The 19683-nt window shown below is 36.3% G+C and overlaps 1 protein-coding gene across 7 annotated transcripts in view; it reads right to left on the bottom strand.

The window, feature by feature from the left end:
• Positions 1 to 19453, bottom strand: part of LOC128861622 (protein melted) — a 36661-nt gene extending 17208 nt beyond the window's left edge. For 3 of the 7 annotated variants that reach the window (XM_054099886.1, XM_054099880.1, XM_054099887.1), the window contains exons 1-2: positions 19353 to 19453; positions 812 to 1215 (exon numbers count right to left, since the gene is read on the bottom strand). In XM_054099886.1, the coding sequence (XP_053955861.1) occupies positions 812 to 916 (105 nt within the window). In that variant the 5' untranslated portion in view covers positions 917 to 1215; positions 19353 to 19453. The other 4 variants (XM_054099883.1, XM_054099881.1, XM_054099885.1 and 1 more) reach the window with 4 other exon arrangements.
• Between the last annotated feature and the right edge of the window lie 230 nt (positions 19454 to 19683).

The following is a 19683-nucleotide window of genomic DNA, read 5'->3' on the forward strand; positions in this document are numbered from 1 at the left end:
TTTCGCATAGATATATAGGGTTTTCCAATGACAGGTGTGAGGTGCTAAACAGGAGGGATGATCAACGATTTTTTATGGCCGGAATTGGATATTTTTGAACTGGACAACGTTTATTTTCAACAAGACGGCGCTACGTGCCACACAAGCAACGAAACCATTGATCTTTTACGGGAAAAGTTTCCGAACCGTGTTATCTCTCGAAGAGGTGATCACAATTGGCCACCGAGATCTTGTGATTTAACACGTTGTGACATTTTTCTTTGGGGCCACGTGAAAGAGAAGATCTACGCCAACGGCCCTGGGTCGATTCAAGACCTCAAAGATGGAATTCGTGAGACTATCGAGGACATAGGGCAGCCACTTTGCAATTCGGTTATGATTTCATGAAAAATTTCATTTCATTTCATAAATTTTATTAAAAAGATATAGTCCTGTAAGCGTGGTCGTGGTGTTCATTTGCCTGATATTATTTTTCACTATTAACGGCTTACGGCTTCATCTTTATAATGAAATAAACAGCCAATCATTTATATCAAAAAATAGCATTTTTCTTTGAATATCAAAATAAACCATTCTTATTGGAAAACTCTTTACGTTTCGAATTTTGAGAACGACTACTCCCTCTATTCATATCTGCTCGGCTGCAAAAGAGTATAATTAATCTCTTCAAAGGATCTGCTTGAAGAAAAGGGTGCAGTTCGTTCCATATAAACGGAACAAAAGTGGAGTAGTCGCATTTTCTGTAGTCACTGATTCCGAATACAGACGGGACAAGCCACATTTTTTGCAGGGTATTTACACACTCGCTTACCACTTCGCTGATATCGTTGACAATATCTGAATCTGGCACCGAAAATAAATCGCCAGCACGAGACAGATCACGCTTGGAGAGTACTTTTGTGAACAGTTCGTGCATTTTTTGTTTTATTTTCTTGTTATTTCTATGTTTCGAGTCTGCGAATTTTCAAATTGGTTGTTTTTTTGTTTCTTGCAATGATGAAACACTTTGAGAACAATATTTGGTCCCATGGGGTGTGTTGTTGTTTTTCTTATTTTCATTACACACATGCAGACATACATTTATCCTATTTATGCACTCGTATATATGTAAGTTGGCATATTGGTCTCTTAGCTAGTATACCACCTATTCGATCAGTCTATACATTGTTGGGCAGCGAGCACATTTAGCACTCTTTAATCACCTCTGCGACGGAACTGCAAAGAAAACAAAAAAAATAAGAAAATTAATCACTTTTGTTTTAGTAAATAGTTTTCATCTGGAAATAACTTTGCAAATATTTTGCTGATTTTGTGTGCCATTTAAAGAGCAATTTTTTTGATTTTCGCGGACTTTACACTATTTCACTGATTTTCACAGTTCAAAGCAGTATGCGACAGAAAAACCCATTTGTGTCATTACTTCTCTCAGAGCCGTCCACGGCGTTTGCAATTTCACGGTTCTTCAGCTGTCGGTTGCAATTGGAGAAATGTAACGACAAAGCAGTAAGAAATTTATTTAACTTCTTTGGTTGACCGACAAGTTCAAATTTGCTTTTCAGGTGTACGGCGTTGCACTTACCGCTGCCATACTCCGCCTATTCACACTTTGTTTAATTAAGTACGAAGTAGGCACTAATGAATGGGTATCTGGACTTGTTGTTCCATTGCATAATTGTTTTTGTTACTTTTCACATTTACATTTATTTTCTATTGCCCGCTGCATGCTTTTGTTGTTATTTGTAAAGCTAGCACCTTTTTTGCGTAGGTAATGAAATTCTTGTGCAAATAATGTTTCTGCAAATAGAGATGGGGATCCCCTACAGCTGATACATGTGAACAAGTTAATTGATTAGTTTTTAAAAAATGTTTATTTTTTGTCCATTGTTTGAATTTCTGCATTATGAATGGGCTGGCGCCTTGGTGAATAGGTATATGGTTCGATGATAATGCGGTAATACGGGAATTCAAATGCAATACTGGCATCAAACACTTTGTGAGTCAAGCTGATGCTCTCAATTCATTTGCACCGAAGAAAATGTTTCGTTACTAGTTTTTAATTAACGAAGCAAGTTTGTTATTTTTTATCTCTTACTTTCTTAGTTTTTTATTTTGATCATTCATTCTACGTCGAGTGCAAACCTGGCTATAGCTATTAATATACCGTTTTGCCTAATTGGATCTTTATACCAGGTGTACACTAGAAAAACCGAAATTCGCGCACACAGGGTGCTAGCTATAGATGTAGAAATAGAGTGATCTTTACCGCTGCTAGTAACATCCAGCTCACAACATCTCACTCTATCTTTCAACAAGTCAATGTTTCTGGCTTAACTTTTTCCACTCGGAATGTCAGCACTGCTGACATCAAGTTTTATTCCGGCAACCCGAAACGCAGGCATGAGCAAATTAGGCAAATAGTAACAAACTAAAAAAGTGAAGTGAAATTAATTAAGTTGGGGTATAGAGACGTATGAAGTAGTTTTTTCTTTAGCTTTGCCGTAGGCTTGGCACCAGAAAATTTATATTTTCATGTACATAGTTGAGAAAAAGTGGCTGTTAAAGTTAAAGCTTCTCGGTTAGTTAAGCACACTTTTTTAAATAAAAAGTTATTCAAAATTTTTTATGTAAAATATATAATATTTACCAAATTGGAGAAAGGAAAAGTCGAAATATTTGATCTTCGGGTGAAAAGGGTTAATTATATCGAGCTTTCGCGGCGGTTTCTTTTAAAAGTAATAGAAAATTATAAAGAAAAGAGAAGAACAGGGAATATAAATGATCTTTTATTTTGAGTTTTATATTAGCGGTACTCAGTTGAAGTTAAATATTTCAAAGATCTTCAGCATATTTGATTAAGTGGACACGGTGGTCTAGAAATTTCAAAAAATCGATTTTTTTCGATATTTCTAAAGTATAGTATCTTAAGAATATAGGTACTGAGAAATTTCCAGAAATTCCCAATATTATACAATAGTTTCTATAGCCCATTAACTAGGTAGAGAGCGCGCCTGTGTACCTCAAACTTTGAGCTCATTTATCTCGAAACGACTTTTTTCGGCACGGCGAAACCGAATCACTTGAAATTTGAATATGTTGTCCATAGAATCATAATTTTATTTAAATAATTTTCTATTTTTTACACTAAAAAACTAGTGAAAAAATACCCGATTTTACGAACTTTTTTTTAAAGCTTGCCGATCTGGCAACTTTTAATTTTTTTCGATTTGTTCTAGTTCCGACCATAACTGCACTCTTTCTAATTAAGAATCTCTTGAATTTTGTGTTTCAGTCTCGAAATCACCTACGCCGTCCGGGTCCGATTTTTCGAGAGAGTCATCTTCAGCGGCATTTTTATAATGATAAATATTGTTTTTAAAATATTGTAAAATACAAATTTTTTGTATACTCAATAGATGTAGTAATAAATATGGAAAGTTGAAATATGGTTTTTTTATTTTTAATGGCAAAAAAAAAACCAAATCTTGAAAATCGGTGAAATTTTCCGGCCCTAGGCCATCGGGTTCCCTTAAGTTGAGACCAAGATGGTAGACTCGTAGTTTCAAGAAAATAGAGTAGGTAAGAAAATATGCTGAAATGATTTCAAACTATTGTCATAGCATACACAGGTAGCTAAAAAAATCTATAAGCTTTCTGCACATCTTGACAGTGACCGGAGGTAAATTCAGGCATTCTTCAACTTACTATATATTGGGTGTTCTCCCACTGAACTTAAGAGTTTGAGATCGGCAAGGCTGACTCATTTTTGTTTTGCTCTCAAAATGATACAATATTTAAATGCATTCATTAAATGAATAGTTTAATCGAAAATATTTAATAAATCTTAGTTTTGGGGAAACGAAATCCATTATTTTCTTAGTAGATGGCTGTAGTGATAGATATCTCGTAGAGTACCGATCAAACAATTTAAAGTTTATGCTCGTTGACAAGGTGACAAAAATTCTTTTGTTGTTTTTTGTTGCATTCAGCTGTGAGTTCCTAACACCCTGTATGGAAGTCGACAAAAAGAAAATTCGGCACATTTTAAAGATTTCCACTGATAAAGACGAAAATGCAAGCCAGGCCGCTGAAATTGTGAATTGTGTTAAGGGGTTAGGGGTAGTCAGAATTTTAAAAATATTTGATTTTGTTTTTCCTTAAAGTATTATATCTTAAAAATATTGTGTGAAAATTTGAGGTGAAGCCGGTGAATACTTTTCGAGTTATTCAACACTTAAGAAAGGGCGCTCCGGAGCGTTCGAGATCACAGTTACTTAAAAACCGCTTGGTACATTTCAATAAAATGTATACTGTATTTATTACTAAAATGTAATAAATGTATATTCTTTTTTTTTCAAAAATTGTCAGTTTTTTTCTCGAAAATCTGAAAAGTACAATATTTCCTGAGGCATCTATGATGTAAATTTTGAAAAAAAGGCTTCGATCACCTACAATATTATCTATTAATAAAACAAATTTTTGTGTCCCATTGATTTTAGATGAGTCTCAAAGGACTTGTGATGATCCCCGCAAGGGACTTCTGGAGAAACGGCCTCCACACATGATGTAATAATGCTATGTTTTTATTTTTGTAAAATAAAGCAATTGACTAGCAAAAAAAAATTATCCAAATCATCATTTTCGGGCCTCTGACTACCCCTAACTCCTTAAGCTGTAACAGCTAATTACGTGCAATTTTTGTTTCGTCGATTTCCTTCAGACATTTTGGAAGTTAAAGAAAATGCGATAATGACGATAAAATCACAGAAATAATCGAAGTTGACTGGCGTGCTGGTAGTCGTAGCATCGTCCAGGAGCTAAAGATCCGACATAGAACAGTTTTAAACCATTTGCGCAAATATTTTACACAAAAATAATGGATTTAAAATAAGCAGTTTATATGTGGAGCACAAGCTCTCCAAATTTCACTCCTTTGACGAATCTTTTCCTGGGAAAAATGTCCATGTATTTGATAATATTTCGAAATCCAAGGGACCAATGTATTATGCTGCGCTTGCATAGTATGGCCATCCGTTGCAAAATTGTGAGAGTAACTTAGAGTTATGTCGTCAACGCACTAAATACAAAACCCCCCAACTTTCAATTTTTAATAAGATCCAATAATTTTATATCTTTGAATTCAGTAAAGTATCATTTGCAAAACGTTACATGATTTTGAAAATTAGTTAGATTATTTTTATTGGTTGGACTGTTTCATGAACAACCTAAACAATTTCTTTCAATGTACGTCCTACACTTGCCTTAGATTTGCAAAATACCTTGGCGGATTAGCGCAGTGTAGCAGCAGATTAAAATGCTTACCGTTGAATGTGAACGGTGGGAATCAAAGAATTTCGTTAATGCGGCAAAAACAAAATAAGGCAGGCGATAAGTGAGTATGCAAAGTGGGGAAAAGCACGGAGTTTTTTGCAAAGAAAGTCCCCATTATTTTCCATGCATGTTTACAAGTACACCCAACTATTTTATTGCATGGGAAATACGTTCCTTAATAAAGCGTGCAAAAAAAACACGTGTAAGAATATATGTGACATATAGTAAATTTGGGGATATGCTAAGCAACTTTAAAAAATCATGTAAGATGAAAAACCGTGCAAAAGAAGTAATAATGTAATCCATATTACATAAGTATTTATAAAATAAGAACAATTAATTTTTATTACAAAAAAATTTAAATTAGTGTATAGTGAAAATTCAATCCATAAGTGCAAAATAATTGTTTATATAAGTATTGTAAAATAAATAATCCAATGGAAATTAGGAACAAAAAATCAATTTTGCAACTATTCATCTCTACCGCATTTATTACGGGCTGGACCAAAAATGCCAGCTCCATGTCAGATCGACAGTCCGGTTCACTTGATTACATGCAATATTTTTTATGGAGAAAATGAACACCAATCGTGTTTGATCTAGTAACACAAGGATTTCTGATAGTTCCAGTGACGATTGCACTTTGCTCGAATGCTTCCTATAACGGTATTTCGCAGCAGTAAAACTTCAGCAGTTGTAATTTTGTGTCTGGTGTATTGGTTCACTTGAATAGAGGCATTCAGTACATAAGATACTTAGTGTATGTCAAATATGTTCAGTCTATCTGTTGGGTTTTATTCAAATTGTTAACAGATTCTGTTGGTTCTCCCGTTGTAACAAAGTCTGTTATTAGCGACTGGTCGTAGCTTTTTCCAGTTGTTTATGCAAGGTGGCGAAAAAATTAATCATCTTATCGGAAAACTTATAACTTTTGCAAATGGCATCGTATGTCAGTCATATTTGTGTACCTCAGTCATAGGCACATGTGAACTAGACACAAACTGCAGTATGCACACCGACAAGCAATGAATCGCGTAAAGGTTAAATACAGATTTTCATTACTTAAAATTATTTCTTTTATTCACTAAAAAAATAATTTAAAAACAATTTTTTTAAATGCCAATAATTCGGAAATGAACGATAAAGAAACTGTGGAGCATTTATTGGAAAATGTCTTGTACTCGCTGAGTTTAGAAATATCAGGTCAGTCCATAAGTTCGTGCGTATTTTACCTATAATTTCTCTTTTGTACGATTTTTGCATACAAAAATTTATTCGCGGAATATAACGGAACTACTTGTATTTTCCTTGATATATTGTGCATTCAATAATTGATTTTAATCGCGGATAGAAGCACCTGTTGTTAAAAAATAAAATTGAATCTTCGAACGCCAATAAGAGGCATATTTTGTATTTTTTTATAAAAGTGGTAAAAATGCAACAACTGCTGCTGCAGAAATAAACACTGTTCACGGAGAGGATACCGTGAGTGTAAGGACTACGCAAAAGTGGTTTTCAAAATTCCGAAGTGGTAACTGCGACTTGGAGGATGCCCCGGGTGCTGGTCGTCCTGAAGTCTTTAACTCCGACGCCTTGCTCGAACTCGTGGAAGCTGAGCCACATTTGACAGTCGATATGATAACTCAGAGGTTAAATTCATCGCTTGGAACAGTTCACAGGCACCTGGTTTAGTTGGAAAAGGTTTCAAAGCTGGGAATATGGGTTCCGCATAGACTTCCCGTCGCCAACCTTCAGTAGAGAGTGAATGTGTGTTCTCAGCTGCTGCAACGGCTTGAAAATGAAAGTGTTTTGAACCGTATCGTTACTGGTGATGAAAAATGGGTTCTTTACAATGTCCTGTTCGCAAACGCCAATGGTTAGATTAAGATGAAACACCAGAACCGACCCCTAGAGATGGCCTTCACCCCAAGAAGATTATCCTGTCTATTTGGTGGGATATGGCCAGTATTGTTTATTATGAACTTTTGAAACCAAACCAGACGATAACTGCTGATTGTTATTCCCATCAGCTATCAAACCTGAATGAGGCACTTAACAAAAATCGACCTTCTTTAGTGAATAGACGCAAAGTTTTGTTTCACCACGACAACGCAAGACCTCATACCGCAAGGCAAACATTAGGCAAGCTGAACGAGCTCGAATGGAAGCTAATGCCGCATCCACCATACTCTCCGGATATTGCACCTTGTGATTATCACCTTTTCCGTGGACTGCAATCCCATCTGTAAAATGGCTCATGACATCAACGTCAAAATTGTTCTAATGACAGTTCAATGACAGTTCAATATATTGTTTATAAGCCATCAAAAGCATTTGCGTCTCAGTTTTGTTGAATTTTTCTTTCTGTGCTGTTCAAACGTAATTGTGTGATTGCGTTATATTTGGCTGGAAATCACAACCAGCCATTGTTCGTGAGCTCAGTCACCTCAAAGTGAATAAAATGTTTGTGTATCGCACTATAAAACGTTACAATGATACTGGTAGCATTGCAAAACGCTATGGAGGTGGGCCAAAAAAAACCGCGACAACGCCAGAAATGGTTCGGAAAGTGAAGGCTCGACTTGAACGAAATCCACGTCGAAGTGGAAGAAAAATGGCCAAAGAACTGAAAATATCGCAAGACAGCATTCGACGCATATTGAAAAATGAGCTCAAGGTCAAGGCTTACAAGTTCCAAAAAGCACACGATCTTTCGCCCCAGCAAAAGAAAGTTCGGTGCGAAAGAGCAAAGGAGTTGTTGCGCTTGCACGAACGTGGCGAATTTCCTAACATTGTGTTGTGATCAAAAAAATTTCCTAATTGAGCAGTTCATAAACACTCAAAACGATCGTGTTTACTTGACCGAACGCTCATACGAGAATTTGAGCCTACATATGGCCACTCGAAGCAATTTCCCATCGCAAGTAATGGTTTGGGCCGCAATGACCGCTGAAGGACGCTCTCCAATCGTTTTTATCGAGCCTGGTGTCAAAGTGAATGCGACTTATTATCGGGAAAATGTTTTAGACGCTGCTTTAGAGCCATAGACATGCAACCATTTCGGGCGTAGACCATGGACGTTCCAACAGGACTCGGCACCGTCTCATAAAGCTTGTGTGAACTAAGAATGGTTAAAAAATCATGTTCCACACTTCATTTCGTCCACACAATGGCTTTCGAACTCGCCAAACGCAAATCCGATGGATAGAATAATATTATTTAAATTATTTCGTCTTTTTATGATTAAAAAACTGAAAAAACTGTTTTTAGAGTGTTAAATTCAAAACCGTGCCATTTTGCAAAAAAAAAAATTTTATTCCAGTACGGGGCATAGCTACAGTCATACTGATTAATAATTTTTTGATTTTTGTGTTTCAGATAAATAAAAGAGCCAAAATGGACACCACCGTCCAGGTGCAATTTTTCGGAAGGGTCAACTTCAGCGGCATTTTTAAAATTATGAAAACTAAAAAAATTTGTTTTTCATTTTTGTATGTAAAATAAGTTAAATAAAAAGCCTAAAAAATTGGAATATCGTTTTTCATTGGTTTTATTGTAAAAAAAATCCTGAAAATGCACAAAATTTTCGACCTCTAGGCCGCCGGGGACCTCAAATTATTTATTTAATATGTTTTGAATATAATAAAATAGGATGATTTATTTCTACTATTTTCACAAACTTATGTACAAAGATAAAATAACAACGGTCGCTCTGACGTTTTGTAGAGGATAGAAAATTACACACATTAGGCTGGTCAGAGTACAACAGTTTGAGAAAAGAAAAGGAAAATTTTACAGTTCTCGCACGGAGAAGAATAAATGGGACATTATTGCGAAAAAAACACTATACGTTTCTGGGTGAACTCATGCAGGTATTGATTGAGCTTGATAGTTCGGAGCAGTTTGTCTGGATGGAGAACAGCCCTGACCCTGCCAGGGAGGGTTTGTAGAAGTCATTAGTAGACCAATGAGTGTTTGTTTCCTATTGTAAAGGTTATTCGACCGTTCATGAAGGGTTCTCTTCTGAAGTCGGTTCTACATTACCGGAATGATTTAAGTGCAACCAAGGACTATAACCTCAGTAGCATTTCTTAAAAAAAGGCGTGGAAATTCTTTGCTCCCCTTTTTTTAATATTTTATACTCCAGTTAAGAGTTATAGAGTTATTCCTCTTAATTGGTTTTGTAACGTTAGCCAGAGCCGAATGGGTTGGTGCGTGACTACCATTCGTAATTCACAGAGAGAACGTAGGTTCGAATCTCGGTGAAACACCAAAATGAAGAAAAAGTTTTTTCTAGTAGCGGTCGGCCCTCGGCAGGCAATGGCAATCCTCCGAGTGTATTTCTGACATCAAAAAACTCCTCATAAAAATATCAACCGTTCGGAGTCGGCTTAAAACTGTAGGTCCCTCCATTTTGTGAGACAACATCAAGACGCACACCACAAATAGGAGGAGAAGCTCGGTCAAACACCCAAAAAGGGTGTACGCGCCAATTATATATACTATATACATATATAACGCCAGCCAGATAAAGTAGTTTACCAGCTAGAACTTTCAAACTCCTTCGAATGATGGGATCTAAGTAACTGTTTTCCAAATCACGCGGTGATGTTGGAAAAATATGCCTGTGATTAACTCATGAGGAAAAAGTTGACATTTCGACGGACTGCCCAAACTTCTCTGAGGTTGTTACAACTATAAATACTCTTAAGAACTACAAATCTTCTGGGCAACACAACATCTTGACTGAACTGCTAATATCAAATCTCATGGCCAGTGCGAGCGCAATATACCCATTAGTTTTGGAATTCTGGGCAACCGGTGGCCTGCCTGATGAACTGAAAGAAGATGTGTTTGCAAAAATCCCTAAGAAAGACTAACAGCATGCATGAACTGAAGCCAAAAGACAATGCAACCAGAAGTCCCAAAGAGAAAATGGGGTTAGATTGGCCATGTATTCCGGAGGGAAAGAGGCGATATAACAAGGGCCCTGATAAACTGGTACCCCCAAGGAAGTCGCATGCGAAGAAGACCTGGATACAACTACTGGAGTCAAACAACCGTGGCATGCGCCTTAGCTGGAAGATAAGGGATTGGCGCAAACAGAGCCGAATGGAAGAAATTCGTTGTGGCCTATACTCCACCTTGGAGCTCTAGGAACTAATGATGAAGCAACTGAGGACTTTATATGTAAAGAATTGTGAAGTAATTAAAATATAAAGTGTGGGTCATCGTTTACTTTCTTCTTCACAGTCTTACTTAGATTCTGATAGCTATGCCCTGCATAAAGTATCAGAGACTCAATATCAATGTCATTTGTACTTATATACGAGTATGCAACTGGGCGGAGGAGATAGTGAGAGAGTATTCTGCGAGGAGCTTCCTATCAAGATCAAAATTAGGCTTTCGGACCACTGTAGTGTTTAGAGGTAGTCGCAATTAAGGAAGCAGTTGTTTGGTTGCTTACTTCTGTAATAACTGTAAAGGACGTAAATATCAACTCCGACAGCCAAGCGGCAATTAAGGCTTTGGGCTCGTTGTTTGTGCGTTCGAAATTAGTTCGGAATACTTGACTTCTCTCTCAATTGCACGTGAATACTTCGGTATAAGGCTCATTTGGTTTCAGCTACTGAATAAGGGACCAAAAGTATTGGAAATACTACTGCAGAACCAGCCGAAGTATAAATTTATATTTCACTATTAATCGGAAGGTTTATTCCTAATAAATCCAAAGTCTTGGAATATTATTAAAGGCTGTGTTTAAAACCATTTACAAACCGCAGTCTGGAGTTGACCCACTTTTTACGCGCGTTGTTAACCAAACTAATATTTTTATCATAAAGAAATCAGTTCATAAAATCTATATTGCGACGATAGTTTAGTATGGAAAGCTATTACATATATACTCGTAAATGACAGCATATACGCCTTTATTGTAAAGTAATAAAGTTACATAATAATGGTGATATCGACATAACCGCCGGTATCAGTGGCGGTGTATGAACTCGCCAGAAAATGCTTTATTAAGAAAATGCATTGAATTTATTATGTGGATTGCCTGAATTATGAAGCAAAAAGAGTAAAAAGAGCAATACATGCACTAAAACGCCTTTATTTAGTTATTCTGCACACTTGCGGCTATGTGTGTACGATGAAAGCAAGTAGTGTAAAAATTTAATGTCCGTAGACAGGTGTGGAGAAATAACCGGACCATTAAGAGTCAGTCAAGTTGGTAATCGGACATGCGGGAAAACCTGCTTCGAAGCTAGACGTAGAGTTTCAGCTTTGCTTCCTGCTTTGTGGCATACCAAACGGACGTTGTGCTGCACATTTCTTGCGTGGATGTTACGCATACATACTTACATGTACTCAAGGTGTATTTGTGGCCTCAAATAAGCGAAGCAAAAATTAAAATGAATAGCAATTTCAATTGAAAATTTGCAGCTTATATGCAGAAGCAAAGGAGTCTTCCTAATACTTTTTTAAACTCAGTTCAAACCAGAAAGGTAGGATAAATTCGGTCCGCCCGAACTTTAACATATAAACCCACGTACATTTTAATAAAATGTCATTTGGGCTGGTTTCCCAGCCGAATCGGTTGGTGCGTGACTACCATTCGTTCGAATCTCAGTGCATGAAACAGCAAAGTTTTTTTGTTTTTTAATAGCGGTCGCCCATCGGGAAGCAATGACGAACCTCCGAGTGTATTTTTGCAATGAAAAAAGCTCCTCATAAAAAATATATTCCGTTCGAAGTCGGCTTAAAATTGTAGGCCCCTCCATTTGTGGAACAACATCAAGACGCACACCACAAATAGGAGGAGGAGCTCAGCCAAACACCTAACAGAAGTGTAGATGCAAATTATTTATTAATTTTTTGAATGAAGTAGTTTAGTGAAAGGGAGTTTAGAAGAAGCAAAGTCAATCTCAAAAGATTTCTAAACAGTTTAGAACTCAATCAGAGCTCTCATGACGGGTGCATTCCTTGCTTACAGAGTTCTTATAAAGCTAGAATTACAAAATTCTTTAAATGGGGTATTAAGGTAGATTCGCTCCAGAAGGGAGGCGCAATCTGAAACACCTTGAATAGTTTCAAAGGCAAAAGATAAAGACAAAAAATAGATCGCCTAGACTGCCGGGATTTCAAATTGATAAGCAGGCGTCTAGAATAGTATGAGAGCGAACGTAGAACAAAGCCATTAACAACTTTTTGGATACGTTCAATTTGAGATATATGACAGGTATGATAAGGTCTCTAAGCGAAAGATGCATATTCCATTTTAGAACGAACAAATGATGTTTAGAGCAGTGCAAGAGTGGAAGAACTAAAACTGGACAAATAATTTGTACCAAATTTGGCAAATTTTGCTTCATTTATGATATAAGAGAAATACCACGTTTTTCAATTTTTGAAAATTACTGTCATATGACAATTACTGTCATGGCACAAGTGGGAAAATAGGTATCCGACTATTTGAAACCTGCACTGGTGTGAAACAAGGTTGCCTTTTGGCTCCATAACTGTTCACTTTATACCTTAATGATTTGCACGACTATTTGGAAGGTGGACTATTGGTTGAGACCATGAATATACGTCTTCTCCTTTATGCCGTTGATATTGTTCTCCTGCCGAATAACCCTAAAGTCATGCAATCCATAATTAATAACCTGGAGAAATACTGCGCTGAATGGAAAATGGAAGTAAACCCAAATTAATGGGAGATGATGGTCTTTAGAAAAGGTGGACGGCAGAGGCAGAAAAATGGTGGTACCAAGGTGAAGAAATTAGATTGGTGGCCGAATATAAATATCTTGGTGTCATTCTCACATCCAAAATGACATTCGGCAAGCACTTAGAAGCCAGAAATACTTAAGCAAAGGCTAGTATTAATTGCACATGGAACGATTTTTTAGCGAAGCCATTCATTTCATGAAAATCAAAATGGAAGTTGTTCCAAGCGGTATGCAGAGCGATACCAACGTACGCAGCGCAAGTGTGGGGATATATTCGATGAAGTAAATAAACTTCAATGTTACTTTATTAAAAGAATCCTCAAGCTACCCGAGTTCACTCCGAATTATGCAATAACACTAGAAACTAATTTAGGAGATAGCCACATTTATTCTTTAAAACTACACATGAAGTATATCTGAAAAACCAATTATGGTATAAATACAATTGCAACAGACTCCCACACAAACTAACGCAAGTTATCTTAAGTAAAAATGTGTTTTGGCTTAAACACCTGAACCACATGAGAATGGAGTTCGGTTTGAAGTTTGAAGAAAACATCACCGCTATAGACTGGCAAGATCGCTGTGTGCAACTTCTTACCAAAATGAAAATAAAAGATCTCAACTCTTTGTACCTTCTCCAATTTTTTAACGTATTTCTTCTTCAACTCCAAACTTATCCACCATACTAGAATGCCATAGAGCATTATTGTTCTCACTATCGCCGTGTAAATCCAATGTTAAAGTCATGGAGATAAGCCCTATGACTTACCCACTTTAACATATACACAGACGGTTCCAAACTGAAGAGGGTGTTGGAGTCGCAGTATTCTGTTCGGAATTTGGCTATGAACAGTCGTACAAATTATCGGACTACTTTAGTATGTCCCAAGTTGAGATCTACGCAGCAATGAAAGCCGCAGACTGAGCCATAGACAAAACTCCTCCGAACTTTCAAATAAACTTTTAAATTGACAGCCAAGTAGCCATAAAAGCAATAGCAGCTGTAATGAAACTGGCCTGCACTTAGCAAAACACGAATAAACTGCTTAAGTTCTGCATTATTTTCAACACAGGAAAGTGTGGCAGATTTAAAAATTAGCGCCTTCTCAAATTATCTAAACTGTGTATTAAAGACAAAATAGAAGCTCTTAAACTCTCCATACAAACACTTGGTGTCACTATGGATGAATTTCTGGTCTATGTGCGATCTTCAGGATCAACCAAGCCCAACCTAACCTAACCTTAAAGGTAGTGAGTTGCTTATACGATAATATTTTGTCTTTTTGAAGATTGTCATTATATGGAAAGTGGGCATGATTTCGATACAACTGTCCTTATGCAAGGAGTTACATGTGACGGTTTTGTTTAAATATTAATATTTGTGATTAAGCTAAATATACGAATAAACAGGGATATATGATGATGTTTAAATATACACATAAATCTCTACATCTTGGTTCCACCTAAAATTATAATAACCTAGTTCATTGGTACGAGTGAGTTTAAAAAAAAAGTTGTGCAATTAAATGAAAAAAAAAAAACGGCGAAGAACGTAAAAAAGAATTAAGTTTTTTAATTCACTAAAATAATAAAAACAAAACAAACAAACGAAAACATAATGAAAAATTTACCCAAAATACAAAAAAAAAAAAATTGGCAATCAAATTGAATGCAGAAAAATATGTCAATTCCAATGGACGTTGAAACAAAAATATTGCAGCAGAGCAGCTATAAAATCACTACCCAACACACACGTGTATGTATGTATGTATGTATGCGATAAGCAACTAGCAGACAAAACGGCAGGTAAATATGAGATAGTGTGGGGACAACGAAAATATCAAAACAAAACTTTAATCGATACAAGAAAAGAATAAAACCAATTTCGTTAAATATGAGTTTCCGAAAAAAGAGTAAATTCTGTTACCAAAGAATATCTCACTTCTAAAAATTGCGCTGAATATGAGTGTTAATGCACCCACTAGGGATATCTACTGACTCTGAATTATTTCCTTACGGGGATATACAATTGTACACAATTGTACTTGGCTGAGATTAGCAAACGAAGAGAGCGTGATCAGAAGAGAAATGCGTTTTAATTTAATAAGTTTCGTGCCCATGCGCTTTTCAAAACCACTTCAATGGGGAATGGAGAAAATATAAATTTGTTTATAGCCCTTTTGGGCCGCATATACAATATTGTATATTCTTAGACTGCTCCTACTACGTTGATCGCAACTGTACGTGCTTTCCGCTATTTTAGTAATCAATGATTAGGTATTAAAAAATGTATAATTTATGCGAGCCACTGTATGTGCAGATAGCAGAAATATTTCCAATTCTAAATAGGTATATGAAGTAATTGAATGCACGCTGAAAAATTATAGATATACTATTTCTCTAGAATAAGGGTAGAGCTGGCTCAGTTGAACCAAAAATTGCAAATTAGCCAAATTAATCATTTATTTTCATTCGTTCTATACTCAACTGTTTTAAACAGGCTTCAAAATAAGAAGATAGATTTGTAGTGAGTTTCACAAATGGATTGACGTAAAAGTTCACGCACCCTCTTCGCATCCGGGTTCGAATCTCCAAGCATGAAACAGCAAAATGATACAATAGAATACGTTTTTTCTCATAGCGGTCGCCTCTCGGCAGCAATGAAAAAGCCCCGAGAGTATTCTGCCACGAAAAAGATGCTCATACACACATAAAAACCATTTGCCCTTCAGAGTATGCTTAAAACATAGGTCCCTCCGTTTGTGAAACAACATCAAGACGAAAATCAGAAATATGAGGAGGAGCTCGACCAAACACCTAACAGAAGTGTAAACGCCAATTATTTATTTATTTGTTTAACTTACTCTTCCACTTTTATAACTAAACCGCACCGAACACAGTAAATCGAAGTAAATAAAGTAATTTTCTTTCAAACAACTTTGTTTATGAGGGTTTCTGCCTGTCTGCAGGTGCTAAATATGGGCAATAAGGAGGGATGTTAAATGCTTCAATCTTATAACAGACGGACCCTCGTGCAAAGAAATCACATTTCAAACCAATTCTCATCTTTTTTTTTGTCGTCTTCTAGTTTTTTAAAAATAGATTGTATGTAGTATTCTCCTATTATTCTCTCTTGCTGCATATGTTCTATGCCAGTTTCTGGGGAAGGACTCTTTAACTCGTAACATCAGATGAAATATCTTCAATAATTATCTGAGGAGACTATTTTTTCGTAGTGACAAACTTCATCACGGCGCGAAACTGAATTTTCTAGATAGTCAATGTTTTCTTTCCAGTGATATCTCAATAGTTTGAGAACGATATTTAGTTAGTAAGTTGAGCTAATTAAAAAAATCCCTTCCTTCTCCAACTATGCAGTTACTTGAATTTTCTGACCTTCCCTGGTGACCGAAATAATGTAATTTGCCGTTTTTACGAAAATTCAGTACTGAAATAAAGTGACTAAAAATTGCTAAAAAGTTGATTTTATGTTGGAATACGCTATAATCTAATTTCACTGTTCTCTTAAAGTTCAATTTTTGAATAGCCAAATGTAAACTAGTAACAGACTAGTTCACTTTGACCGAAGTCGCACTAACTGTTAACTCAAGTTTTTCCTGCAGTGCATCCGTATGTATACATTTCAAATACACACATACACTTCACTAATACAAGCACATCCAACGGCAGTTACAGATATTCAGCAGCAATGTACACACCTGAGGGAATTTGCTTACCTGTCACCTTACTTGCTGTGAGTACGCCCGGTGTATTTGTGTGTAAAATGCATGTAGCTAAATTTGTGTGAGTGAGTAGGATGACAATTGTATGCATATACAGTACACGTTGAAAACAAGTTGCTCAGCTACCGATCGATGGCGCATACAGATTTGATGAAGAAGAGACTTTAGTTTACCAGACAATTTGTATAATCTTGCATGACGGCGATTGGTAGAAATACATACATACTTATGTACATATGTATTTATGCAAAATTATGAATATTTATTAAAAAAATATTTCTTGAAATTTGGGTGATGATGATGGGTAAAGTTAACAAATGTGGTTTATTTGTATTATATTTCTATCCATAATCCCTTTTGATTGCGGCTCTATTTAACGATATTTCTATACTTATTTGTGGATGTACATATGTATAAATTAGACAGTTGCGGATTTGTTCGTGTTGGCAATGCTACATTGCATAACGGTATTCATTACTTACCAGATATACGGCCAACAGCTGTTTAGGCCGCCAGCCGCTGAATATGAAAAGTTCGTACGATCGGCCAGCAAGCGATCAGATGTGTGGTTTGCCGCCAGAAGGAGAATGTTCTGAGTGGGGGAAACGGTAATGACAGCTAGTGGCTAGCAATTGGACGAAGGTTAGTTGGATGAAATGGTGATTGAATGAAACGAGTTAAGAGTTGATGTGATGGACTGCGTTTGCTGGCTTGGACCGGTTGGCTGGTTTTTAACGGGCGGAATAGTGGTTATGTTGTACGTTTACTTGTTTGAAAATCTAGTTTTTGTTAGGTTCACACACGGGCGTAAAATATATAATAATATATGTATTTTTGTACATACATATGTATGTATATATATTCTTTGTTAATATGTGCATATAAATAGTGGAAATCGTTGTTTGTGGCCAGTTGATTTCTGCTTCGTTGGCTTTTGTTGATGCACTGTAACCGCAGCAGCGTGTCGATAAAATTGCAAACAGACATACAGATACACTTCTACGTATATGTATGTGTATGTATGTTTGAGTATGCATGCATATTTAACAATCACTTTATAGAAATATATATTTTCAAGCATTTATAAACATGCCCAGTATATATTTATGTGTGCTTGAATATATGCATGTGAAGGAGTATATGACGAAATTGGTCAGCGTATCGGCATTTGCCTGCTAACTACTGCATTTTCAACTGCTTTGCTTCGAAATATTTACGTTTTTTAGCAACAATCCGCTTTGCCACATATACATCCATATGCACATATGCAGTCGTGGTTCACACACACTCACTTGTACTTGACACACACAACACATGCATGCACCCCGCTTACATACACAAATGCACTAGGAAGTGGCGGTTTTTTGTCTCTGCATGGTTTTGTTGCTGTTGATGACGATGATACATTTTGTTTTATTTACGAATATTGTTGTTCTAATTAAACATTTATTATGCACACATCTTCTTTGGTTTTTGGTAAAATTTAATTATTGGTTAATTTTAATATTATTATCGGTTAAAAAGCTTTTGCCATATGCGACACGTACTTTTTTTATTTTTACAGATTTTCGCTTTTATTGCAGAGGGTATCGCTTTTTTTCTAGCATATTTTATGTCTCGTAGTTCCAATTACACATTTTTATAAACAGTTTCATTGCAACCGAAATCATTTACTATGCCCAGCACAACGATTGCCATTAAAAAAGAAAATAAAAAAAATTGCAGCTAAACAGAAATAACTAAAGGAGGATTTCCTGCATTTCAACGGCAGCAACTTCGTAACATTTTCGCTGATGTTGCAAATTTTTTGTTGTTATTGATATTGCAACAATTCATTTGCAATACAGGCGTGAATAAACAGAAGCACTGAAAATGTAAAAAAGGAGTACGCAGAAAAAGTGCAATAACACGAATGCCAAAGGCACAACAAAATCAACGACAAAAATCATTGAAATGTATTGGTGGATGGGAAGGACGTAGAAAAAATATAATAAAACTGAAAATACAATACCAAATTATTAAGGAAATCGCCAAGGTATTCTTGCAAATTCTTTTGCAAGTTTAACATGGCACCACCCAGTCCGGTTCGCATTGTCGTACCAGTTTTTTCTTTGCTGTTTTTCGCTCTCTGTTTTAGTACCTATAACCATAAAATTTAATGCCTTCACTCACTTCTTTTTTATTCGTCACTTTGCGTCAGCCGTATTTTATTTTAAACATTAATTTCTTTTACTCTTGCAAAATTTCTGGTTGATTTTCCTGTTTTTATTTGCCTGTTGTTGTTTTTTTTTTTTTTGCTTTGCACGTTAATGGTAGCCAAAATTCTTTAACAAGAGCAAATGGACCGTCGTCGGTAGCGGCAACGTATCAGTAATACCAACAAGTTCATTATTCCTTTCTTGAATACCCGTCAATTGTGTGTTTGTTGCTTTTTTCGATTTTGTGTTTTTTTTCCAACTTGTTGTATTCCACTTTTGTGTGCTGGTTTAGGCCCGCGCCGCGACAACTTATTCACTCACTCGCTCACTCACTAACAACAACTTACTTTAGTTAACTGCTGCCTGCCTGTTGTTTGCAGACATCCGCTTATCGCAAGGCGACCGAACAAACGCGAATAAGCCAAATTGTAGACTGATTTGAAGTGGCGCAACGTAAATGGCACAAACGCTTTGCAGAGATCGCACCTCGCTCACCACTCATCGAATCTTGTCAGCGCACACAAATACTATTTTATATACGAGCTCACCACATTTGATGACATTTTACTCAGCTGCGAGCAACCAGTTAATTTGACTGGCTGCAACAAGCCAACAAGTGGGAGCAAAGTTAGAGATCAGGGCCAAGCGTTTACCAACAAATACTTTTACACCTCACTT

Source organism: Anastrepha ludens, chromosome 4, assembly GCF_028408465.1.
Source record: "Anastrepha ludens isolate Willacy chromosome 4, idAnaLude1.1, whole genome shotgun sequence".
Taxonomy (NCBI): Eukaryota; Metazoa; Arthropoda; class Insecta; order Diptera; family Tephritidae; genus Anastrepha; species Anastrepha ludens.